The sequence below is a fragment of the Phyllostomus discolor genome, chromosome 7 (assembly GCF_004126475.2).
Source record: "Phyllostomus discolor isolate MPI-MPIP mPhyDis1 chromosome 7, mPhyDis1.pri.v3, whole genome shotgun sequence".
Classification (NCBI taxonomy): Eukaryota; Metazoa; Chordata; class Mammalia; order Chiroptera; family Phyllostomidae; genus Phyllostomus; species Phyllostomus discolor.
In genome coordinates, this window is record NC_040909.2 from 111,816,311 (window position 1) to 111,844,258 (window position 27,948).

A 27,948-nucleotide genomic window follows, 5' to 3' on the forward strand; every position below is an offset into this window, starting at 1 on the left:
CATATCATTTGGTAGTATATACTGGTGATAGCACTTCCGTCTTTACCAAGGTATAAGCGACATGCAATATTCTATATATTTCAGGTACACAGCATAATTATATTCCAAAATGACCACCACAATTTAAATCTGGTTGACATCTGTCATCATAAATAGTTACAAAAAAATTTTTTTCTTGTGATGAAAAATGCTAAGATCTCCTCTCTTAGCAACTTTCACTTACATAGTACAGTGTCATTCAGCTGTAGTCACTATGCTGTCCATTACATCCCTGTGACTTACTGACTTTATGTCTAAAAGTTTGTACCTTTTGACCCCCTTCACCCATTTTGCCCATCCCCAGCCCCCACCTCTGGCAACCACCCATCTGTTCCATCTATCAACTTAGATTTTGGTTTTGGTTTGTTGTTTAGATTTCACATGTAACTGAGATCAAGGGTTTTTGTCTGTCATGACATATTTCACTTATCATAATGCTCTCATAGTCCATTCATGGTGTCGCAAGTGGCAAGATTTTATTGTTCTTTTATGGCTAAATGATATTCCGGTGTGTGTGTGTGTGTGTGAGAGAGAGAGAGAGAGAGAGAGAGAGAGAGACATTTTTTTAATCCATTCATCTGTCGGTAGACCCTTAGGTTGTTGCAATGTCTTGGGTGTTGTAAGTAATGCTGCAGTGAACATGGGGGCACTTACATCTTCTCAAGTTAGTGTTTTACTTTCTTTGGATAATGTCCAGAAGTGGAGTTGCAGGATCATATGGTAGGTCTATTTTTAATTTTTTGAGAAACCTCTATACTGTTTTCCACAGTGGCTGCACCACTTTACGTTCCCACCAGTGCAGAAGAGTCCCCTTTTCTCCACATCCTCACCGACACTTGTTGTTTCTTGTCTTCTGGCCATTCTGACAGATAGGAGGTGCCAGCTCACTGGGGTTTTGGTTTGCATCTCCCTGATGATTAGTTATGTTGAGCATTTTTGTGTGTGCCCGTTGGCCATTTGTATGTCCTCTTTGGAAAAATGTCTATCTAGATCTTCAGATCATTTGTTTGGGTTTTTTGAAATAATAAGTTGTATGAATTCTTTATATATTTTGGATATTGGCCCCTTATCAGATGTAGGATTTGCCATTATGTTCTCCCATGATGGCACTTTCTTTAGCTCCTTTCTTTCCTTTTTTACTTTGATGCAGTATAAATTTGGCCTTTTCTAAGCTCTGTGGATGGTTTCATCAGAGTTACTTGTTATGTCAGCTCTACCTTCTGAAATGCTTCCTAAACTGATTTTGAAGAAAGCTTCAAGCAAATTTTTAAAATTTCCTTCATTGATATGCTTATTATGTTATTCTTGACAAAAAAACTTCTATCATTTCACCAGTTTTAGTTGGAGAGGAAAAACCTAATGATTCCCCTTGAGAAACAAATTGTTGCGGTTGTGCAAAATCTGAAATATACCAAAGAAGAGAGACAAGTATAAAAACCCTGTGTGTCTCTTACAACCTTTAATAGTTATCAGTGTCCTGTAGTCCTTGTTACGTCTATTCCCCTCATCACTTTTCATTGGTGCTATTATTTTTACATTGTATTTATTGATTTTAATTAGAGAGAGAGAGAGAAGCATTGATTTGTTGTTCTACTTGTTATATGTATTCCTTGGTTGATTCTTGTACGTGCCCTGACTGGGGACTGGACCTGTAGCCTTGGCATGTTGGGACAATGCTCTAATCAACTGAGCCACCCAGCCAGAGCTGGTACTCAGCTGGTACTCAGCTGGTACTTGTTGGTACTATTATTGTTTTCCTAGAATATTTTAAAAGAAGTCCCAAATATCTTATCACTTCACCATAAAGTAAGCATTGCTAAGAGGTAAATACTTTTAAACATAACTTCAGCATCTATTATAGCCAGTGAAATTAACAACAATTCCTTAATATAACACATAATAGTCTGCATTTACTTCTCATTGTCTCAGAAGTGTTTTCGAGAATTGGTTTGTTTGAATCAGGAAGCCACTGAGATGCTCACATTACCTTTGACTGGTGGTTCTTGTGTCTCTTCTAATCTAGAACAGTTCCACCTTTCCTTTTCCTCCAGTGTCATTTATTTGTTGGAGACATTGGATCACTTGATCTGTAGAATTTCCTACCTTCTGTATTTTGGCTCATTTGTGCTTATAATGTTATTTAACACTTTCTCTATTCTCCGTATTTTCTGTAATTTAGTAGTTATTATAGATCTCAGTTGCTTTCGTGGGGGATGGGGAGACACTTCCCAAGTGTCACAACAGTCTTTCTGTTTCATCACAAGAGGAGGCACACACGTCTGCTTACTTCATTTGTAGCAGCGTTGCATTGATAGGTGGTGTCAGTCAGATCCATCGTTTTATAGTCTCCCATCCACCTTTTACACCTTGGTTTCAGCATCCATTGAACTGTATGGTAGTGTTAGCAGTTCCCCCAGCCCTCAGAAATTAGGTTCAGTGACCCCTTTAACACTAGGAGAGAGGAGGCTGCTTGCATTTATTGAGCAGTTTCTATGTGCCAGATCTTTTGCTTGGCAGCTTCCCTACATTTTTTCATCTGCCCTTCCCCAAATCCGTGCATTCCATATCATCACTATAATTTAAAGATAAACTGCTCAGATAGAACTTGCTCAGGGTCATATAGCTAGTAAGTAACTCAGCTATGCTGGTTTTAGGAGTTTTTCATGAAAAAATAGCCTAGAAAATATTCTGATTCATGTGTGTTGCAGAAGTAGATAAGAGGGGTTAAACTGAAGACCAAACTGAATGAGAATGACAGTCAGTAAATCGATGTTGGTGTCATATAACCTAAGTCCTTCCCTTGCCTCAGTGCTGGACCACTGGAGCCCAGCTAATAATAATTTATTTTAGTCTTAACTCTCCTTTTAATGGACTAAAAATATAAGCTACATGGTAGTTCATTTTATAGAAAGCCGTGATGTCTGCCAAATAACATTTTTATAAAATGAAACTATATCACAAAGCATTTTCTAACAGTGAGGCATGTTAAGCACTCCCATGTTGGTGAAAGAAATCCTAAAATCTTCTCTGCAAGTCTTTAAACACCATTTGTCTTCACGGTTCGGAGTTAGTCTTGTCCAGAGCAGCAAGCTGATGTCTAATGTGACCTCCCAAAGTCCTTTCCAGCCCTGTGATTCTCACGCTAATGAATTCAAACAGAAAAGGATTGTTGGGCCGAAACTCAGAGTGTCTTCGGAGCCAGAACGCAGGAAGAGTTACAAAGTACAGATGTCTGTCAGGGATGGGGTCCAAAGGGAGAGGCAGGCCAGAAGTTAGAAATAGATATGTTATTGTACAAAAAAAGTTTTGAACTTGGCGTTTAGCCAGAAATTTTTTTTTTAATACTTAGATGAAACTATTAAACCATAATATTCAGTTGAGGCACAATAAAGTTTTGTGGCTGAAGGTACATGGTTGCAAACAAAATCGTAGTTCATTACGTTCACGGAAATGCACGCCAGCACTCAGTTCCTCGGACCCGTGCCAGATTGTACCTTTTAGAGAATCTATAATCCTATATTTTTCATTCAGGAGTAAAATGATTCTGATGTTCTTTGGAATAGTCAGTTTTTACATTATAAATGAAAATCAAAATCTGTAAAATATTGTATAATTCTGTAACATGGCAGAAATGTTTATACATTTTAACCCTAAAAGTAAGGCATTTTTGTAATGGCAGAATCTTTAAAATTAATGTTATTCATTTTAATTGCTCACTAAAGTCTTAAGAACCAGTTACATTTGGGGAATATAAAAGAATTTTTTCTTGGTGCTTTTCCACTTTTCTCAGAGAGACATGTTCTAAGGATCCTTTTCCCTTGGGCAGCAGAGTCAGTGTGGGGAGACACCCACGAAGGTGCCTGGTCATTCTGTGTGGACATAAACACTGATCTTTGGGCATAGTGGGTTGTCGAGTATTTTTTCTGCCTTTGTCCATACTTTTTGTTAGTTTTCTCTTTTATATTTGGTTTCTTTCCATGAATCTCAAGACAAAAATTTGCCACATAAAATGATGTGCCCCTAAACAGCAAATTAGGTGTCTGTGGCTTTTATTATGGGCCATGACGTGTTTGAATTTAACTAAATTGCCTAAAAAGCATTCCCCAAATTCATCTTTTCCACATTACATTCTTTCTGCATGATGATTTACTTAACAGGACATAGGTCACCACCAAATAATGGTGGTCAGTACAGCCAGAAATTCTATCTGCAGATTCATGAAGAAAGAGCCAGTCATTCCAGCCCAGGAAATTCGCCTCTCTGTAGATTTTACAAGAGATGATTTTGCAAGACTTAGGAAATTATAGATATCTATGAGAGCCTTCTTTGTTCCCCTAGCCACCTGAAACCTGAAAACAAATCAAGTGAACAGAGCCGTGGTTTGATATATTCAATTGGTATATAAATAGACATATTTTCTAACACCCTGTGGCTATTCTTAATGGTAAATCAGGGAAGTCTAAGGTTAAGAGTGATTGGCACTAAACTACTGTAAGTCATTTCAGGCAAATTTGATGTGACAGATAATAGGAAAAGAATCATAATCAGTGTCAAAGACATTCAGGTTTCCTTGTAAGGGTATATATTGTAGAGATGCCGGACTACTTTTCTTGTGCATTCTACTTTGGCCCTACAGTGTCGAGGTGGTCATTTGAGAATATGACTCTTGGGCGTCTGTACAGTTTACTCATGTTAGCTTTATCAAATCTGAACATGTATTTTGAAATTCCAAATAGTTTTATGTGTTGTGAGCAAAATGTAATCATACAACTATAAAAATATTAATCCTTCCTGATTTTCAAGTTTATATCCAAATATATCTCATCCATTTTTAAAAATGGATATTCCACAGTGGTTTGTGCTGTAATCATTGTAATCATTGCCATTTTTTTGTTTGTTGCGTTTATATGTGTTTGAAACATGACAGTTCACACTTAGTTTAATGGTTTGCATTTTGTATTCATTCATAATGCAGTATTTCCAAGGTGTAGGGAAGGCCTTACGTTGAACCCTGAAAAGATAAAACACATCTTGTATATATACAAAATTGTTATTTTTATATGTTCATTTGTCAACCCTTCCTCCAGGAAGGCTTCCATGATATCTCCACTCAGGCTGGGAAAGTTGCCCCTCTTTAGGACCCATGTTACCTGGGCCTATTTATATTACTAATTCCCTCTTTCACTTTGGGCTTCTGAAGGACAGAGTTTGTATGATATTTATCTGTGATCTCCAGTTTGTATAACTGCATTGATTACTAGTCTTTGACTAGTGCTATGCCTAACATGGTACTTGTGAGTGTTGACTATGATGGAATGAAAACTAATCATAAAATATAACAAGACTAGTTTAATGCATTGAGACTGTCTCTGAAAGTAATTGCCAAACTAAGGCCTTGCCTACACATCCATCATACTCTGGGCTTTACGTACTGCTGTCACGATCTGGTGGGTGGATCTATGAGGCCTACAGAATGAGCAGGCTAAGGGACAGGGAGACCCTTGCAATATTTCTGGTAAGAGATTTGAACAAAGAGAGTAGCAGCTGAATTAGTGCTTATTATATACAGGGTTTCATTAAGGAGAGGCAGGGAGTTACAGAGGTACACAGGTCGGGCTTCTGTGTGGTTAGATATGCACAAATAGCTACAACATAAGACAGTATTACTAAGAGCCATAAGAAGACTTTAAGCTATGAGTGTTTTAGGAGTTCAAAAGAGAAATCACTTCTAATATGAATGATTAGATACTCTTAGATTAGAGGGTTTTGTTTTATTTGTTTTTCTGAGAGGAGGTGGAGAAAATAGTTTTGAAAGAGGGTTGGGATTTCAAGAAGCCCTGACGGAGACAAACCAATGGCAGCAGCTAAAAGCATATGCAGCGTAAATGTGGGAGGTCATTTTGGGGAGAGAGGGAGGGGCCAGAATTGGAGCATAATTCCTTAGGAATGCGAATGGAATTTGCACACAATTTCATTTTACCACACTGAGATTTATTCCCCCAGGAAACTTATCCAGAATACCAGAGGTTAACCAAGGTTACTGTTTTTGAATACTATACTATACAGTCTGCCCCTTACTCAGGAGCTGATTAGGCAGGCTTAGTTATTTTTTGTTTGTTTTTTTTATTTTTCCTTCCTGTCACCTGCCTGCAATTCAGTGTTCTTCTCATTATGACTCAGTGAGAGTCGGAACCACATGTGTCACTTTTGCTACTTATTACTAGCACTACAGAAGATGTGGTGAAAAGACACTATGAAATTATATACTTATGCTTTGAGAAGATGAACTTTTCCACTGATAAATAGTTAAACCACATTAATTTGAACTATAAAGATGAATCCAGATTTCCCAGAAAAGTATGGAGTAATTGATGTAAAAAAATACTTTTTAAAAAGACACTTTAAATTGTTTCTGACAATGCCAGGTACTTAATACATAAGCAATACTTGCTTGTAAGTTCCAGGAACCATGTCTGTCCACCTTGCTGAGCACCTTATCCCTCACTTGCCCTTACCATAGAAACAATAAATATTTGGTGAATTGATTAAGTATAAGTGATAGGCTAATGAATCTCATTCTTATACATATATTTATATATGTGTGTGATTATGTGGTACATATAACAATATCTGTTAAATAAACTAGATATTGTCAAAAACTGTGAAGCATCTCAGTTGTACTCCATTTACAAATTAACAACTTAGCCTGCCACAGGCTCCTGGATGCTGATAGAAAATGTGGGAGTGCTAGATCAGAGATGAAGGACAATTTATTACCTACAACAGCATTTCTACATATGTGTTTGTTCCCCAAGCCTCTGTTCCCTACAGGTGACAGGAAAAGAGCCAGATGACACTCAGACACACAGAGAGTTACATTACAGCAGAGGAAGGAACCCTGAATTTAGGTAATCCCATATCTTCTTTTAGAAGGTAATAAGCATGCCTGCCCTTTTCTCCACAGGGAGACACTATCTCGGTCTTCTCTAGCTGTGTACTATCAGTGTCCTTAGGAAAGTAGCCTGGAACAAAGAGAAGGCCTTTACCACCAAGATGTGTGGATGTGATGGACCTGTGGTGAATTACGGCCCAACAGACATGTACTTGAAAGGGCCTCTATCAAGGGCAACACTTTGTAAAGGATCAGCAAACTACGGCCTGCAGGCCAGATCTAGCTGACCACCTATTGTTGTCCATAAACTATTATTGGAAGACAGGCACACTCATTCAGGTACAAGCTATCAGGGGTGTGCAGCCCCGTAGCCGACAGGTTGTGTGTGGCCCAGCATGGCTGTGAATGGGGCCCAACACAAAATCATAAATTTCAGACTTCCGGCCAAGATGAAGGTGTAGGTAGATACACTTTGCCTCCTTGCACAACCAAAAGAAGGACAAAAACAAATGTAAAAACAAAAAATAACCAGAACTGCCAGAAAATCAAACTGTGTGGAGGTCTGACAACCAAGGAGTTAAAGAAGAAATATTCATCCAGACCGGTAAGAGGGACAGAGACGTGCAGCTGATGGGGAGAGAACTTGCAGCAACGCAGTGGCTGACAGACCAGGCATTACCACATTTGCTTGCGGATAAATCGATAGGAACAACTAGGGAGTAAGACATACTGCGAAACCCAGGGTTCTGGCACAGGGGGAAAAAAGCCTCAAAACCTCTGGCTGTAAAAATACGTGGGGATTGTGGCATGGGATAAACTTCTACCCTCACAGGAGAGTTCATTGGAGAGACCCACAGGGTCCTAGAACGTACACAAACCCACCCACCTGGGAATCAGCCCCAGAAGGGCCCAACTTGCTTGTGGGTAGCAGCAAATGTAACTGAAAGCCAGCCGAGAGCTGAGCAAATGGCATTCTTCCTTCTTAGACCCCTTCCCCACATATAGCACCACAACGCAGTAACATGGGTTGCCCTGCCCTGCCAAATACCTAAGGCTCCACCCCTTAGAACATAACAGTTGCACTAAGATAAAGAAACATGGCCCAAATGAAAGAACAGATCAAAGCTCCAGAAAAACTACAACTAAGCAACAAAAGAAACAGCCAACCTACCAGATGCACAGTTCAAAACAGTGGAATCAGGACGCTCACAGAAATGGTTGAATATGGTTGCAAAATAGAGGAAAAAGTAAAGGCTATCCATAGTGAAATGAAGAAAAATAAACAAGCAACCAACAGTTACAGGAAGGAATCTGGGACTCAAATCAGTGCTTTGGAGCACAAGGAAGAAATAAATATTCAACCAGAACAGAATGAAGAAATAAGAAAATTTTTAAAAAATGAGGAGAGGCTTAGGAACCTCCAGGACAACTTGAAATGTTCTAACATCTGAATCATAGGGGTGTCAGAAGGAGAAGAAGAAGAGCAAGAAATTGAAAACTTAATTTGAAAAAATAATGAAAGAGAACTTCCCTAATCTGAGAAAGGAAATAGACTTCCAGGAAGTCCAGAAAGCTCAGAGAGTCCCAAAGAAGTTGGAACAAGGCACATCATAATTAGATTACCCATGATTAAAAATAAGGAGAGAATCTTAAAAGCAGCAAGAGGAAAGGAGACAGTTACCTACAAAGGAGTTCCCATAAGACTATTAGCTGATTTCTTAAAAGAAATCTTGCAGGCAAGAAGGGGCTGGAAAGAAGTATTCAAAGTCATGAAAGGCAGGCACCTACGTCCAAGATTACTCTATCCAGCAAAGCTATCATTTAAAATGGAAGGGCAGATAAAGTGCTTCACAGATAAGGTTAAGTTAAAGAAGTTCATCATCACCAAGCCATTATTATATGAAATGTTAAAGGGACTTATCTAAGAAATAGAAGACCAAAAACTATGAACAATAAAATGACAACACACTCATAATTATTAACAACTGCACCTAAAAAACAAAAACTAAGAAAACAGAACAGGAATGGAATCATAGAAATGGAGATCACATGGAGAGTTATCACAGGAAAGGGGAGGAGGGAGGATGAGGGAAAAGGTACAGAGAATAAGAAGCATAAATGGTAGATACAAAGTAGGGGAAGTTAAAAATAGTATAGGAAATGGAGAAGCCAAAAAACTTACATGTATGACCCATGGACATGAATTAAGGGGAGGAGGGAATACTGGTGGGAGGGGTGGTGCAGGGCAGAGGGGAATAAAAGGAAGGAAAAAATGGGACAACTGTAATAGCACAATCAATAAAATATACTTTAAAAATAGAAAAAAATGTAAATTTACTTTAAACCTTTTATTTGCTTGTCAGTTTTCATTAATGTTTGTGTATTTAATGTGTGGCCCAAGACAACTCTTCCAGTGTGGTCCAGAGACACCAAAAGCTTAGACACCCTTGATTCTGAGAGAGAGCACGTACACACAAAGCCTCAAATGTTTGCTGTCTGGTCCTTTACAAAAAAGGGCTAGATCTAGTCTAAAGATTTAACTTCGTGACAAGCCTTTATAGAATGTGGTAAGCCTGCTTTTTGTTCTAAAATATTTGGGGGCTTTTAAAAGTTGTTCTGCAATTTCCATGGATTTCATTCCAGTTATTAAGGGTTACCCAGTCTGTACTGCCCTCTTTCTTATTATGAAGGGCTAAGAGCTATTATCAATGATTACTGTATTTTAACTATTTAATTTTAAAAAGTGTCACAGTATAAGTATTTGGTTTGTGAGCATTGCTCATTTGTCAGGTTTCATATTCTGAAACCCTGCCACAACCAGGCAGCTAAACTGCCGTAGTCGGTGTGATGAGTTGCCGGAGCCGGTGTGATAAGACGAAGGAGCTCCCTGGGTTCTAGAATCCAACCATCCGGGCTCCATAACTTACTGTTGTTGCAAATCCTTGGCGAGTTATCTAGCCCTTCTGAGATTTATTGTCTTCATCTGTAAAATGGATATATTCTTACTAACGTACAGAATTACCATTAAGATTGAATAAAATCATGTAAATCTTGGCATATGGCACACACTTTACAATGTAGCTCTCTTCCTAAAATATAGACTTAAAAAAGCAAATTCTGTATTTATAAATTACTTTAGTGTCAAAAAGAGCTAATCTTATCCCATCCTCCTAATTTCTTATGGGTAAGAAAATTGGGCTCATATTAGTTATGACTTCAACTCAAGGTGACAAAACTAGTTAGCTACTAAATTTAGGTTAGAATTAAGCTCTTCCAGATTCCCAAATAATGTTCTTAATAATATACCATGTATATTTGACTGTTTCTTACAAATGACTAAAATTCCTCAACAATTAGAAATGAGACTGGAACACAATATTGAGTTTACAGTTTGTAGTCTCTTTAAAAGAAACTGTAAAGTAGTAAAGTTGCTTCTACTGTAAGTTTGCTTTAACTTAGAGGTTATTTAATATATTTTTATCATTTCTCTTTAAGGAAAAATATTATCTTGAAAGATGTCATAGTACACACCTGCATTTGCTTGAAACTCGGTAGCTTGATAAATTGATAAGATAACTGGGTCATATGTTAAGTTTTTTGAAAACCAACCCAAACATAGATCTTAATAAAAAAATGTTACATATTTCCTTTTTGAAGGCTAAAAGTATTTCTCAGGGCTCTTAAATTACCATATTCTGATACCAAGGGAAAATAAAATCTGGACTTAGAGTCTTGTTTGTACTTAGAGGGTTTTCCGGACAGGAAAGCAGCCTGATGTGATGCAGCAGGCCGCAAGACCAGCGGGGCGGTGCAGGTGAGGGATCTGCAGCTGTACCCTTCACCGCAGTGTGTTACAGCCACACGCTGGAATGGTTCCTGTGCAGAAACAGGGTTTGGTTAGCTGTGTTTCCCCAGAGTAGATCACATTAAAATGTTTTAAAATCATGATTTCCTGCATTTGAATACTTGTGGTTTCTCAACTGGTTCCAATATTTTAAGGTTTTTTTGTATGACTTCTATTAGTTGAAGATCTATACAAGCTTTCTTTTCCTTCTTCAGAATCAACTAAAAAGCAGATACATAAAAAAAGAAATATTATAAGCTAAAGCATTTGAGATTGCAAACATATTTGTATTTCATGTCATTGTAAATGGTAGATTTATACTTTGGAATAGACACAAAAAATCAACAAATGATATCAGAACACATTTTGTTTTGTGTGATGAATGTGTTTCTCCTGTTATAATTATAGATAACTGATAATAAATGTTCTTTATGTCTTAAAGGATGCTTAAGTCCAATAGCAATCATAAATACAAACATCTTCTGTATTACATCAAAGCAAAGCTGTTTTTACCTTATTAGGTTTTAATGTTTATATTGCTCTTTATTTATGCTGATTTCTACATGTACATTGTCTCTTTCAGTTACCCATCATTTCATTAATTCATTCTCAGACCTCACTTTCTGTATCATAATTATCCACTTACCTCCTCTCTTCCACTCATCAATCAAAAACTTTTTAACCTATCTACCTGTGATCTTTCCAGTACTTTCTTCACCGGGGAATACATTTGGCCTTATCAACACCTTGACATTGTTTTAAATGCAGTGTGTACTTTGACTTAGTTAATGAGGTAAAATAACTTTCTATTAACAAAATAAGAGCTTCACAATGATTACACTTTCAAAAGGTAGCCACAAGGAATGTACCAGTATGAAAGCCTTCCCTCTACCACCTGCAGGGGTGGATGTCAGAAAGAATTCAAGGAAAGTAATTTAAAGGCCGCTTGAGGCAGAATATACCAGATTTACTTTTAAGCTAACAAAGAAGCTTACAAGGAAAAGTTGAGGAGTGAGATGTCCACAGAAGCTTTGAAAAGCTCCAACAAACTCCTGGGAAACTAGAAGAACATGCACACACATGTGGCTGTGCACTTGCCCCAGGCTGTGTGCATGCTCAAGACTGGCCTGAGAGGGGGTCCTATGCTGTCACCTCTGGCTGATCTTAAGGCTCTGCACAAGTAGGAAGGGGAGGCTAATGCAGATGGAAAACATGCCGTAATAGGCACACAGAGCCTCCCAGCAAAGGCTGAGGAGCCTTACTGGTTCCACACCTTTAAGGAAATCCCTGTCTGATCATTAACTGACCACTGAGTTCACTGAGTAGAAATTTCAGTGACCTTACGACAAAGTATACATACCGTTTAGAATTAGTTCATAAGTGACACTAAAAAAAAAACAACTGTAACAAATAGTGATGACAAGAAGCCCTGGGGAAGGGAGGAGAATCAAGTTTTCACACTCGGCATTATTTATTAATAATATAATAATAGTAATATAGTTAAAAATAGTAATATAGTTAATGATACTCATTAATATAATAAAATTTTATATCATTTAAAATGCCTAGTTTTCTACCAAGGAAATATGTGACATGCAAACAAATATGGAAGTATGGCACATATATATCTATATCTATCTATCTATCTATATCTATCTATATCTATCCATATATATATATATATATATATATATATATATAGCACATTCAATAGAAACTGAACCTAAGAGACCCAGATATTGACCTTACTAGACAAAGACTTTAATTGCCTGTTTTAAATATGTTTAACGAATCTAAAGAAAGCCATGTCTAAAGAACTAAAGGAAAATAATGACAATGGTGTCCAACCAATAAGAACATAGAAATTATAAAGAAGAAAGAACCAAATAGAAACCCTGGAGTTGACGAGTATAACTGATAACAAAAGATTCACCAGAGGAGCTCAACAGCAGATTTGAGCAGGCCGGAGAAAGGATCTGTGAGCTTGAAGATACATTAATTGAGATCACTGAGTTTGGAGAACAGAAAAAAAAGAGAATGAAGACAAATGAACAGAGCCTCAGGGACCTGTGGAGCATAACGTCAAGGGTATTGATATATGTCCGATGGGAGTCCAGGAAGGAGAGAAGGGAGAGCAAGGAGAAGACATCTGAAGAAATAATGGCTGACCACTTCCAAAATTTAATGAAAAACATTAGTCTATACATCTAGAAGCTCAATGAACTTCAAAGATTTCCACACCAATCACAGTCCAAAGACAACCTTGAAAGCAACTAGAGAAGTGACTTGTCATATGTAAGGGATATTCTCAGTAAGACCAACAACTGACTTCTCAGCAGTGGACATTGAAGGCAGAGGTCGAGAGAGACGTCAGAGTGCTGAAGAAAGAGGCTACTCAAAGAGAAAAAAATGGCCAAGTTAAGTAGCTATAAATGCCTGGGTTAAATGGTGAAGGTCAAAATGTATTCTGCATTTAGATTTCTTCCTAAAAAATCCACTTTAAAGAAACTAGGACATGAAATTGTGAATGATACATATGGGGTCCATTTTTCTTCTTTAATCTAAAGGTAACCAGTTTAAGAGCCTTGGATTGATACCCAAAAGGTCTGCCACTAACTAAATGTGTAATCTTGAACATACTACCTAACTTCTCTAATCCACAGTTAACGTCTCTGTAAACTGGGAATCCTGTTTTCCTCGCCATGACAATGTATAAGGGAAATATTTGTAAATCGTAAATGGCTATTCACCAGGTAGTTTCATCTACCACAGCTGCCATCATTATTTCTGCTACCAATAAAATTATGAGTGATGGTGGGAAAGCAGTTATTCTTCCCTCTGCTATAATCACCTGTTGACTTGGTGTCCTGAGAAATCTGTAATTGTGGAGGGAGGAGTGATGAAGATGGAATCCTCTGCTGTAACCAGACTTGAATGACTTAGTCCTGAAGGGAAGCTCCAGCTTGTGCTTCCTGACCAGCCCTACGTAGTCAGCTCCCTCTGTTTTGTCATAATATAAAGGAACAGACAAGTTGAGGCAGATTGATAGAATACATCACTTGCTAGATCTCATCTGTCTTTAGCTACTTGCTTTTATTATGCACATAAGGACAGGGAAGACACTTCCTCTGTATCCTTTGCCTAGACTGCTTAGTGGGACTGCATGGGCAAAGGGGCAGTGGCCCAGCTTCAGCAGCCGCTACACAAAGAAATCAGAGCTATTTATCTATGAGGACAGATGGGCAGTCATAACCCTGCTAATAGCCTTGGCAGTACTATTAAGTAATAAAAACAAATTAAGTGCCAAAATATCCTTTGTACCAAAAATATTTTTAAATCACCAACACACATGCAAATCTTCCCAAATTAGCCATCAAATGGAAACAAATTGTGGAATAACATTTTAAATGCAAAAATACATGTGCTCTTACCAACTGGCAGATATACAACCTAAAATATATTCATATGCAGAGACCACATATGCTTAGAGTACAGTTTATTATGTATGGCTGGCTAATTTTTTAGGTCCTGTCAAATAATGCATAGGAAAACAAAATGTAATAAAAATATATATAATCTTGACAGTCATTTGAAATGTACCATGTGTTACATGTGGAATGTTTTCCAGTGAAACCAATTTACTTGCTCCCACTTCCCATGACTCAGTACTAGATACTCAGGCTTTCTAAACTATTTTTTGGCAACCAAACTTTCTTGGAATAGTCCTCTTTCCTTCAAGTTATTCCATGCAGGCACTAATAATAAATCCTCAGTTATAGATATGTAACTAAAGATCATTCACATCATCTCTTTCAAACCTAAAAGCACATAATGAAGTTATTTTAAATAGATCACACAAAATAGAGCCCAGAATTATTCCTTGAGAATAATTAATTGCTACCATATGAAGCCCAACATGACTGCATTCGATTTTTAGTTTAATTATGTTACTACTAGCCTAGAGATTAGCTGGGCAATGTCAGGCTCTAACTGGAAGATTAGTGAGCTAATGGAAAGTTTGTTAAAAAGTGGGTGTGATTGCAAAATAATTTGAAGGGAGGGCTCAGTATGTAAAACAAAACCTTTTTAGAAGACTGGTAAAGAAGCTAAGATTGTTACCACTAAGGCCCCTTTCTGCATTGATTAATTTAAAAGCTATTTATTAAGCATATACCATGAATCAGACTCTGTGCTAGGAGCTTATTGGAGAAATAGCTGGAGTTCTTTAAGAATATTTGTCAGAGGACACACGGAATGCAAGCCCAGCTTCAGGAAGGAGCAGTGGGCTACTTCACAGTCATAGCATTGCCCTTGCCCCTCCTAGACAGTTCCAGCAGTGCCTCACTTCCTGCTTTCCTAGTCACCACCCAAACTGTAAGATTTATCCTCTCTCGTCTAGATACCGATTCGTATCCCTTTGTTCTCCTCTTACCAGTCCGCTTCCTCTTTACCTCCCAAACTCTTCCACAGAGCCCTCTGGAACACTTGCTCTGTGATTAGTGAACTTCCCTAAACCTCAGCCTCTTCTTCATTTCTCCTGTCTTCAGCCTAAATGAAACCTTGCTGTCCCCTGGGACTCTGCACCTTGTAACCACCTGCGGTAGAAGCTGTTTATTCTCTTGGATTCCCACGGTCAGGAGATGGGATGTCCCCTTTGCTCACCAATGCCACTTGTCTTTATTCTTCTGCCTCTAGACTCACTGCATCTCATTATATCATGCTCCCCTCCGTTTGATCTGCCAAGTCTTGGGTCACTTTCTGTCATTCTCAGAAGTCTTTGCCCTGTGGCGTCTAGTCTTTTTCTTCACTCCTGTCGACATTCATGCCAATGACCCAGGCAAACCCCAGGTTGACCTCCTCATTCTTGTGCTTTTCCCTGCACTCCGTCCAACTGCCCACACCCACACGCAAGCCCTGGCCCCCACAGCATCCAGAAGTGCTCTGCCTCCTGAGTTGTTCATTCCAGCCTCCGGATCTCAGTCTCTCCGTCTCTCCAACCTGCTTGCTCAACAGGTCCCACTGTAGTCATTTATTAAACTGTGTATAAACCTGTAGTTAATCTGCTTTCTTCCTGTCCATCACCTTACTCCTTTTTCACATCCCCGTTAACTGGTTTATAGTCTTAATTCATCATTTAAAGCACCCTCTTGCAAATAATGACCATAAACTTGTTTGCTGTCTGTCCTTCCATTATACTTTCCTGACAAAAGGTTAAGGCTGGATGAAGCTATAGTTATGTGTCAACACAGGCAACTCCCCTCCCACTCTCCAGAATAACCAACTCTGTACTCTGGATGTCCACTTGGATGGCTCACTGGTGCTGCCAGTTCAGTTTGTCTAGAAATGAACTCACCATCCCCCCTCCTCTACCCGACATGCATCACAAAGCTGCTCCTCAGCAAGGCAAGTCAGCCTTCCCCATCCCGGTGAATGACATCAGCACCCACACCATGGTTTGAGCCAGAAACCTGGGAGTCATTCTTGATACCTCCCTCTTCTTATACACAACCAGTCAAAAAAGTTTTGTGTCCCAAGAATCTCCCACACACCACCCCACAGCCAGCAGCCATATGCTAAGCTGTACATTCCTAGCATAGACCACTGCACACGCCTCCTAATTGGTCTTTTCACATCCATGCTTGCCCCTTTTTTATCCTAATGGCAATCTCTACACAGTAGCCAAAGATTTTAAAAACATAGATTTGACTTCATTAACTTCTTTGCTGCAAACCCTTGAAAGAGAGCCCTTTGGCTTTATTAAGTTAAGGTCCAAAATCCTAAAACCAATATGGTTTTTATTGCCTACATTTCACAAATGACGGAACTGAGGCTCAGAGTCATTGAATAAGTTGCTAAGGTCTTAAACCAATGATTCAGCTGGCAGGGCCAGGACTTTGTACCAACACGATTTTTTTTTTTTTGGTTGAGGAATGTTGACTGACACTTGTATTGCTTTGATGGGGCAGGATGCTCAGGAGCTCTTGGTGGGATAGGTCCACGAGATTTTTTATGATGTGAACAAAAAAGAAAATACAAAGATTATAAGATTTATAAATTTATGGCTCAATCTATATTTGAATGGATCTTTGACTAACGTTGCCTCTAAAATACTAATTGTACTGTCACATTAGCTTTTTTTTTTAAGTTAAATATATTCTTATAATGGAAAAAGAGTTAATATGTGAGTTTTGCAAATGCATTTATAGGCATACAATTTAAAATTTTTCAACAGAAGTTTCATTTGGAGTGAATTAATTAATAACCATTTATTAACCAAGGAAAACAGGATGTATAAAAGAAAATCCTGACAAACACATAACTGGTATATTTGGGCATGTATTTCTTTAGTAATTTTCTATTGTTTTCTGCATTTTCAGAGTAGCCTGGAATGTTCCCGTTGAAGTATGTAACCACAGAGCCAGTCTCACACAAAGTTGTGAACTAAAATTTTTTATTGGGTTTTCTTCCAAATCTCTCTTTCTGATTTCTCTCAGCTCCTTCTCTCTCAGCCCCAGTGGTGGTACAGTCTGCTTTAATTGCCAGTAAACTGCCAATGGCTTCCCACAATAGTTCCCAGCTTCGATTGCCTTATGTGTGGGCCTGTTCCAACCCTCGCCTTGTACATCAAAACTTACTGGGACTTTTTCCTGAAGGCCCCGCTCTGCTTCCCACTGTGACCGCTAATTTTCATAAGCTATTATATATTACTTGTAATGGAGAACGTCTGTAGACAATACCAGAAACAAGTATTTTTTTCACCCTTTTCTGTGTATCCTCTCTACCAAGAAGATAATTTTGAAATTTATATCCTATTATTTGTATTTTAAAAATAAGTATATTAAATATGCTTTTTCTAAACTCATGGGTGCTCTTCCACTGAAATTTTTATATTCTCATACACATGCCTCACCCCACTTCCCACAGCCTGTCCGCCTCTGGCTGTGAGTGCCCTAGACCAAAAGACTGGCTCACTGGCAGTCACTGGCAGTGCAGAGGAGCTCAGCAGTAGGATATGCCTTCCTCTCTCAAGTCATAGCCAACGTGAAGGGACACATTTTTGTTGTTGTTGTTCAAGTACAGTTGTCTCCATTTTCCCCCACCTCAGTCCTCCCACCCTCAGTCCTACCCTTCTTTGGCTTTGTCCAGGGGTCCTTTACACATGTTCCTTGATGACCCTTCCCCTTCTTTCCCCCGTTATCCCCCTCCCTCCTCCTCTGTGGTTACTGTCAGTTTGTTCTTTATTACAGTGTCTCTGATTATATTTTGCTTGCTTCTTTGTTTTGTCAATTAGGTTCCACTTAAAGGTAAGATCATATGGTATTTGTCTTTCACCACCTGGCTTATTTCACTTAGCATAATGCTCTCCAGTTCTACCCATACTATCACAAAGGGTAGGAGCTCCTTCTTTCTCTCTGCTGCATAGAATTCCATTGTGTAAATATACCATAGTTTTTTGATCCATTCACTTACTGATGGTCACTTAGGTTGCTTCCAACACTTGGCTACTGTAAATTGTGCTGCTATGAACATTGGTGTGTATAGGTTCTTTTGAATTGGTGTTTCAGAATTCTTAGGGTATAATCCTAGCAGTGGAAGGGACAAATTTTTTAAATTATCATTTCTACAGAGAGGAAGGGAGGGAGAAAGGGAGGGAGAGGAACATTGATGTGAGAGAGAAACATTGCTCGGTGGCCTCTCATATGTGCCCCAACCAGCAACAAAACCCACAACCCAGGCATGTGCCCTGACCAGGAATTGAACCAACGACCTTTCACTTTGCAGAACAATGCCCAACCAACTGAACCAGGGCATGAAGGGACACATTTTAATAGATGTTCACCAGAAAACTGTTGAACTATTATTATTACCGTGTTTCTGAACATCTAGGTTCAAGGTTTATTATTTTCTTCCAAGTCCAATCCATTGTCAAGGACTCTTAATTACAACCTACCTAATTCTGATAATACCACCCATGCTTTGGAAATGTTCTTTGAGCATGAAAAGGATGAATAATTTGTAACTAACATTTCTTAAGCTTTTACTATGTGGTATTGAATGAAATGCTTTGTCTCATTTAACCCTCACAGTAATTCATGAGAGTAGTACTGTTATTTTCCTATTTTTAGAGGTATAGAAACTAATGTTAAAAAATTAATTTGCCCAAGAATGCATAGCTAATGGAGGTAGGATTTGAATCCTATTAGGTCTGACTCCAAAGTTCATGCTCTTGTCTTCTATAATTCCCTGTGGAGATTTTTTAATGTGTCAGATGGGCTGAATCACCTAGTATGTGATTCACCCATTCATCCATTCATGAATTATTTATTCATTTATTCAGCAACTTTTTTTGAACATTCACTGCATACACTTTGCCAGGTGCCGTGAAAATCCAAAGCTTAGCCAAATAGAAATCATTCCCTCAAGGACCATGTCTACCAAGGAAGATGTCATATATAGAAATAACTGTAACATGAAGTCTACAGCGATACGAGCTGTGAAGCAGATTCCCATTTCAAAACACTATTGGCGTTCAGAAAAGGGAGAGAATTTAGAAGGTGTTATTTCCTTTGAACTTGATAGATGGGAAGGAATTAAACACGAGACAACAAGAAACTAGAGAGTCTTACGAGTATTTCAGGCAGAGAGAGTATGTAGGAACAAAGACCCAGAAGGGAAAGTTAGAAAAATGGTGCCATGGAAAGCAAGAAGAGGATTTCAAGAAATGTTAGCTGTGTGTAGAACACTGTGGATATGTTGTTTGTCCTTATCACTGACCAGGACATGTGCCTCCGTTTCATTGCACTGTCAGCCTCTTCTGCATGTCCACGTGTTCTCCTTCCTCCATCCAGCACCTCTTCACATGTGGGTACTTACGTGTCTGTTTAAGGAAGGAGAGGCTAAGAAGAAATCTGTTGCTTCGGGAAGCTTGTATTGGGATCTTATTATGTCCCCCAAACTGTTAGGTGGTAAGAGTATTTTTAAAAATATGTCATTTTTTGAAACTGCTTTATGACCCAGCAGTTCCTCGTCTGGGAATATATCTGAAGACACCCAAAACACTAATTTGAAAGAATATATGCACCCCTATGTTCACCATAACATTATTTACAGTAGCCAAGATTTGGAAGCAGCCCAAGTGCCCATCAGTAGAGGAGTGGATAAAACAGCTGTGGTACCTTTACACAATGGAATACTACTTGGCTGTAAAAAAGAAGAAAACTTTACCCTTTGCAACAGCATGGATGGACCTAGAGAATATTATGCTAAGTAAAATAAGCCAGTCTTGCCCTGGCTGGTGTGGCTCAGTGGATTGAGCACAGGCTGCTAACCAAAAGTTTGCCGGTTCAATTCCCAGTCAGGACACATACCTGGGTTGCAGGCCAGGTCCCCAGTAGGGGATGCATGACAGGCAACCATACATTAATATTTCTTTCCCTTTATTTCTCCTTCCTTTCCCCTCTCTAAAAATAAATAGATAAAACCTTTTTAAAAAATAAGTGAGTCAGAGAAAGACAAGTACCGTATGATTGTACTGAGTGGAATCTAATGAACAAAATGAACTACCAAGCAAAATTGAGACAGACTCATAGATAGAGAGCAGGCTGACAGTTGTGGTGGGGTTGGGAGGCTGGGGGTGGACAGATTGAGCAAAACAAGAAAAAAAAAGAGAAAGAACTCATGGACACAGACAACAGTGTGATGATTGCTGGCAGGGGGCTGGGGATACTGGGCTGAGGTGGCAGAGGGTATGGGGGCATAAATGGTGATGGGGGCATAAACATGACTTGGGGTGGTGAACACACAATACAGTGTACACATGATGTGTTGTAGAAGTGGGCTTCTGAAACCTGTATAATTTTGTTAATCAGGATCACCCCAATAAATTCAATAAAAAGGAGAAAATAAAAATAATTTGCTGTTTTTACCTAAGGATATCTGAGTTAACTAAAGTAGACAAGTATGTAAATAAGGGGTTGCAAAGTGTAATGCCTTCTATGATTGAGCCGTGATTAGACATGGAAGCGGCGTAGCAGAAGCAGTGGTCGGTTCCGAGGGTGGAAATGAGGGAGTACTTCAAGAGAGAAGACACAGATGAGCCCAGTCCTTTCTCTCTTTTTTAAGACAGATGGGATCTACCCACATGTCCTATTTTAAAACTTAATTTTTAATGTAATAATATACCTTGTATGTCTTTTGTGTTAGTATATATAGATATTATTTATTCATTTTAGTGGCTGTAATCCATTGATTCCATTTATGTAGAATAACTTAAAACTATTATAATATATATTCAATAAGTCTACATGTTATATTTAGTCCTCTGTTGATGGATATTGAGCTGTTTCCAGTAATTCCTGATACATACAGTACTGTTAAATATAACACACACACATACTTACATTAGGGCCTCTGTGAAATAAATTCTTAGATGTATATTTCCAAGCTTTAAATAGATATTGTCAAATTACCCTCTGAAAATATTGCGTAGAAGTGCTTTTTGCATCTCTCCAGAAATGGGAACTGTCAGTCTTTCAAAACTGCCAAGTTAATAAGTATATTACATTATTGCTTTGTTTAGAATTTCTTCAGGTATTAGTGAAGATGAGTGTCTTTTCATGGCTGTGATGTGTGTGTGTGTGATGTGTGTGTGCATACACACGAACTCACTGCTGTCAGTGTCGGGGATTTTACCTGTGCGAGCTAATCAGTTTGCCTGTCAGTGTTCCGTGGATGCTGGCAGAAGACATAAGACTCTCAGGTGAGAAACAACAAACATTGTTGCTCGCAGGCTGCATGAGCATCATGTTTGCATTGGTTTCTCTTGTCCCCAAGTCAATGGCAGAAGGCCACCGAGGAGGATGTTATGCATGGGGTAGATATGCGACACAGTGAGGAACACGGAGCTTCTCGAATCCATCTCTTTTAGAGCACACCTGCTCTTTGTCCTGGGGAGAACTTTCTTCATCCCTCAAGGCTGCTCTCTGCAAACCTCTCAGCTCCCAGGGCCTGGCGTCTTTGCATACCTAGTAAGAACATGCAGGGATGCTCAAGGTCTGTGGCTAACAGCCTCTTCCAACAACTCTCTTTGCTTATTTTTCTATATGCTTGCTTTTCATTTTCTTACATGATTTATAAGAGCTCTCTGCTATCACAATTATTCCTACATATATCATTGACTATTTTTGTATCTTATCCTACTTTATTTTATTTAATTTGATTTTATCAATTGTGGTTTTCGTTTTTTTTTTATACCCATGAGTTTCATGACATACATGGAAAAGGATGCCCCATTATGATAAAAACATCAACTGATGTTTTTTCTCTTAATCTTTCAGTTTTCAGCCTTCAACATTTTGATCCTTTTGGAATTTACTTCTTTTGTTTTTTAATTTTTTATTGTATCTTTTCCATTACCATTTTAACCACCTTATAACCCCCTTCCCCACTGCAAATACCACATTGTTGTCCATGTCCATGATTCCTTTTCCCTTTTTGCTCAATCCCTCCGCTCTCTACACCCCCCCCCCCCCCCGCCATAGCTGTCGTCCTGCTCTCTATCTATGCGTCTGCTTCTGTTTTGCTTACTAGTTCAGTTTGTTCATCCAGGAATGATAATAGGGACCCACTCTGGTTTTACCAAATGGCTAGCCAGTTCTTGCAGCCTCATTTCCCATCTTTTCCCTACTTGTTTGAGATGGCATCTTTATCACATACTAAAGTTTATCTGTACTTTCATCATATACTATTTTGTATTCTATTCTTTTAATCTATTTGGATGTTACCACTCCAACTTCATTTTGAATTACTGTGGTCTTATAATACATTTAACACTTGCTTGAATTTGTTCCCCATTGTTTCTCGCATTTAAAAACTTCCTTGGCTGTTTTCACATCTTATTCTTGAATGAGTCTTTTAAAATAAAATACGTAACCAACTTGAATGTAAGTATTTATTCCAGAGAAATTGTAAACTATTGTCTTCCTTCTTATTCCTTTTTAAAAGTCTTATTAATGTTGTAACTTTTATGAAGGTTTCATTTGCATTTTAACAAACATAGAAGCTAGTTTTTATTTGCACCCTGTAAAATCTTTTTCATTTATTATAGATTCCTTGCAGTCTGGAATACTGGGATGAACTCCAGAAGGTTTTTGTTGCATTTCAAGAATTTAGCCTATCTGAAAGCAAAGTTTGTGAGCTGCAGTTGCCAGATATCAATCTTGTGAATGACCAGAAGAAACTGGTATCCTCGGATCTGTGGAGAATTGTCTTAAACAGCAGCCAAAATGGAGCTGATGACCAAAGGTAACTCGGTGAAAAACGGGATAGTAGTGTTGTGCTAGAAAGCAATCTCGGGTCATCTTATCTGGCGCCCCCTCACTTAGCCGCATCTCAGCTGGCTGGCAGCTGCCTCTGTCGCAACTGCAGGTGAGAACCAGGAAGCAAGATAGAAGCTGGCGTTGTGAAGTCTGTGTACTAAAAATCCTGTGTTTTACTCATAATAAACCCTCACTAAGAACCTCTAAGACAGACCTCCAGGCATTAGAAAAACTTGGCTAACTAAAATAACATACCTAAAGGATTTCAATTAGCTAAACTTTTATTTAGTTGTAGGGTCTATTTGACCATAATGAATCTCTAGGCTGTTAACTTCAGGTATTCTGAATCATTATCCCCAGAACTTCCTGTCCCACACCTCCTACAGGGTATTGGGTTAGTGGCAACAAAGGGCCACATCGTCCGCTTTTCCAGTGTTTGCTTAAGACTGGTACATCCACCAACTGGGAGTAGAGAAAAAATGGCTTCAGCAACCTGTTTGTCAGCATTTTCTATTCACGCTCCCACAAAAGAGTCAGGTGACTGCAGTGCACTCAGTGGCACGGTTTTCTCAGCTCGTGTGCGCGTTCTTGTGCGTACTCTGGGCCTGTGCCCTGCCACTGCCCGTCGTGTTCGGGCTCCAGCCTTCCAGTTCTCCTGATGAGTCGGCTTTGGCATTATCTTAGTCCTTTTATATAATTGCTCCTTTTCTCCCCCAAACAACATCTGACACTAAGAGAAAAAGCATCCACCACCCTGAAAATCAACTGTCATTTTCTGTGTTACCTTTATTTTTGCCCAGTATTATATGCTGTTACAAGGTTATAATCATAGCACATCATTTGGTATTCTGACTCCTACTTTGTATTATGTATACACAAGTGGTTGTGAATGTTTTCTCTCTTTTATTAATAGTAATATATGTGTATTGAAGAACATTTGAAAAGAAAATGTACCATACCTAATTACATCACAGCGAAAGAACCTGTTAACATTTTAGACTGTAGCCTCACAGTCTTTTTGATTACTTCGTATGCATAAAAATAATATGTATCATACTTCATATATTCTGTTGCTAGATCATTTGGGCTCTTCAAAAATAATTACATTCTAGGCATGGTTCTAGTAATATAAAGTTAGTAAAAATGTATTAGAGGAGTGGGATCTTGGTTTTATCTGTATGTAATGCAGCAATGAAAAGAACACCCATCCTGTGAAAATTAGCAGATGGATAGAAAGTGTGCCTAATGTAAGTATAGGTCACCTAGGTAGAACCAGGAAACCTCAGAATATAGAACTATGGGTAATGAAATGTAGGGTATTGACCACGCCTGTGTCATGGTGCTTGTTCAGTGAACCCGGGGAGATATGTCCCATCTCTCTCTATATATATTTTAATAATATATTTTACAATATATATGTTTAAAGTATATATATATATTTTTTTAGAGACTTATATAAAGGAGTTCTTTACCTGGGGGCTCATTTAAGGGTGTTTTTAAGCCACAGATTGCAGCCCATTAGTGGGTCATGAAATCAGTTTATCCGGTTGCAACAGGAATTTTTTAATACAATAGAAAATATCACTGTGAAAAAGACAAATGTTGTATAATTACACTTACATGAGATACCAAGAATAGTCAAATTTATACAGACAGATAGGGTGGGGGTTGCCGGGGAACGAAGAAGGCAGTGCTTCGTGGCTGCAGGGTTAGTTCCCACTGGGCAAGATGGAGCATTTCCGCCCGGAGCTGGACGATGGGACAGCCGCACGACAGTGCGAAGGCAGGGACTGCCGCGGAGCTGTATAGTTCCAACAGTTAAAACGGTCAGTTTATGTTATGTATATTTTACCACAACTTTTAAAGTTTCAGACTTTGTCATGTTTTCAGTAAGTCTCCTATCACCTCCTTCACTGTAAGATGTACTAGGCTACAATAATCTTATTGATTCAAAATATTGTTACAGTATATTGTGATTGTATATACCATATCATTTTCTGTTTAAGAAACTTTAATTTTGATATGACTCAAATTTTTAAATGAAAGTCTGAATTTTTAAATGTAGATTAACTTCATGACCATTTTAGTCATAATTTCAAGATTTTTAAAGATTAAGTAAGATAGTGCTGGCCGCTACAGTATGCTAGGAGTCACTATACTCTTAAATACCTAAAAATATCTCTCTAACCATTGATTTGTGCATTAATTTAGGAAAAGTGAAGGGTTAATTGATTTGTTTTAGGTAAAAACTTGGGCATATACTCACAATGTTTTAGCAGTTTTTTTCAATATGTTTTAGTATCTGCTACTCTTCAGAGATAGAAAAAAATCATGGAAAATATCAAGTATCAAAAATTGTAGTTGACAAAAAAAAATGCCTCAGATAAACCTCAAATTGTATATTCACTGTTTTTCATAGAACTCTCACCTGGATTTTTAATGAAACGTTTACTAACATTGTACCCTACTTTTAACAACTTCTTAACACAGCATACAGAAATGAGCCCATATGGGTACAACACGTACAAATAATACATTTTGCTCTCTCTGAATAAATATGGTTTAATTTTACCTTGCCAATAAAATATTTTATTTGAAACTCTACGGATAAATTTCTAGAAAGCTATTTGGATTAGTATGCCCATTTATAGGAAGTGTTAAGAATGTACTTAACACTTTTGCACATAGCATGTAGTCGATAGCATAGATTCCCCGGAGTGTGTTTTCTCTGTATACAGTGGAGATTTGCTCACATTGCACTAAATACCAACACATAACTATTACCTCCTTGGAGCTAAACACTCAGTACAACTGATGGAATGCTCCTTTCTTTTCTTTTAATTTTTGGGGGGGATATATGCAGTTTTGAAGCTCAGTCACGACACTTCCAGGGAGTTCTGTGGTCATCTCCCCTCCCCATTTGATAGGAGAGGATGTGTAAGGGCCTGTTTGGCCTGGCTGGACTCTCCCGCCCTCCTGCTGCACGAACAGCACATGACATGCAGGCAGCTGCAGCGTTGAGCCCATGACACTCCTGAGACACTTGAGTGTTTATCCACTCAGTAGGTCAAAAGTCTGCAGACGCTGGGTGGAGCAACAGGAAGCCACCAAGCTGCCAGGTGTCCCCCCTGGTTCAGCCACACCATCAAAATCTCTCTCAAGGGAAAGAGCTTGGGATAGTCAGTGGTACACGTGGGCTTACGACACCCATGACAGTGCCCAGGGAACAGTGCGCAGCTCCAGGAGGTTTCTGGGTAATGAGATGAGAGACAGAGAGCCTTTCAGATCTTTCAGACAGCCATGGTAGGCGAGATCCTGACTCGTCAGGGCCAGCTCTGGCAGAAGCAGGATGTGGTCATTCTCTGTCCCTATGGCCTTCACCTCAGAAGAAAACGGTTAGTTGCCCTGATGAAAAGGAAAGCAGTTTTACCTTGAGACTTGGATGACAGCACCGCAGCCACTGCCCCCGAGGACTTTATTGTACAGATGGGATGCTCAGCCCTTCCGGTGAATGCTGTCATCCACGTACACGTAGCATAGTTCTCAAGACTGACCCAAAACAAGTGGCAAAAAATGCAAGACAGTTTCCAGCCACGGAGAGCTTGTTGAGGCTGGTGCAGCACACACCACAGTCAACTTCAGTCCACGGCGAGGTTCTGCAGAGAAAGGCACCAGTGAAGCCTCTCAAGTCAGGTTAGCAAACCATGGTAGTCGTGTCTGGCGTCTGCAGCTCCTTCAATTGGCAGCCTCTGGAGGTAAGAATCGCAGTTGCCTGTTAGCTAATGGAGGATGATGTAAAGCTCTCAGATAACCGGTTTCTGGGCAAACAATTTCTAAGGCATTGCCACTAAGATCTAAACACTGGAGTTTTACAAGGGACCCAATGACTTCCAGAACCACAATTTTATTTGAATGAAGATACAGTTCCACCAGGTTTGGAAGCATCTGAGCAAGGTTGTGAGTGAGTTCCTTTGCGTATAGTAGAGTCTCTCCAAGTACTGTAGTCCCTTATCTTTCAGGAACTGCCATGGGAAGTGGTGCAGATTCCTGTAAGTGAAGAACACATGCTTGGCCTCTTCCAGCCTTGCCACAGAGATTGTCCTTCAGAGGGCAGATGCCATGGCTGAGCAGATCCCAGCAGGCGCGGCGCAGCACTACGTCTTGTCAAAACTGGCCCACTTCTTGGTGCCGGCAGAGCCGGGGCTCCGGGATGCAGGCTGCGCTGGCCCGCAAGTCGAGCTGCTCGCTTTCATTTTCACCGGCTTTTTCACAACCGCTCTCAGAACTCAGCTGAAGATTCACACTCTGAGAATCCCACATGACTCACCCCACACCATTCTGAGTTCCTCTTATGTTTCTACTCTGGCAGCACTTCTGACTTTCCTATTCCTGGGTGGTTGTTCTGTTTTGTAACGTTTCTACATGTCTACATATTTTATATCACCAGTTAGACTGTGAGTTCTTTGAAAACCAGAGATTTATTTCTTTAGTTTTTCCTGTCATAGTTCTCCCTAAGATACCGTAAATCACAGTGTTGCTTCTCTAGGCTCTTTGTGGATTTGGGAGCCAGGCTACCATAACTGAAGAGCAAATTTTAGATTTGGAAAGAAAGGGGTGGAAGATGGGGAAGGGGAACAGGGCAGCATCCTCTTGGTGTCCATAAGGCGCAGGATGCACTGCGCTCCCTCCCAAGCCCCGGCTCCCTTGCTTCTGCTGGCACTGGGGCGAGGCAACTAGGCAGCCACCACAGGCACACACCTCCCCTCCTACAGGTGCCCTCAGTGTTCCTTTGAACTAGAGTTTACTTGTATAAAATGGTGTTAAGAAGATGGGCAAGTGAGGAGAAGACCCATGCA

The 27,948-nt window shown here is 39.2% G+C and overlaps 1 protein-coding gene and 1 pseudogene across 6 annotated transcripts in view; one reads left to right on the forward strand and one right to left on the reverse strand.

Moving 5' to 3' along the window:
• Positions 1-27,948, forward strand: part of VPS13B (vacuolar protein sorting 13 homolog B) — a 702,408-nt gene that overhangs the window by 575,156 nt on the left and 99,304 nt on the right. For all 6 annotated transcript variants that reach the window (XM_036031293.1, XM_028534101.2, XM_036031289.1 and 3 more), the window contains one exon: positions 22,882-23,078. In XM_036031293.1, the coding sequence (XP_035887186.1) occupies positions 22,882-23,078 (197 nt within the window). The remainder of the gene's footprint in view (positions 1-22,881; positions 23,079-27,948) is intronic.
• Positions 24,555-27,213, reverse strand: LOC114514782 (annotated as a pseudogene).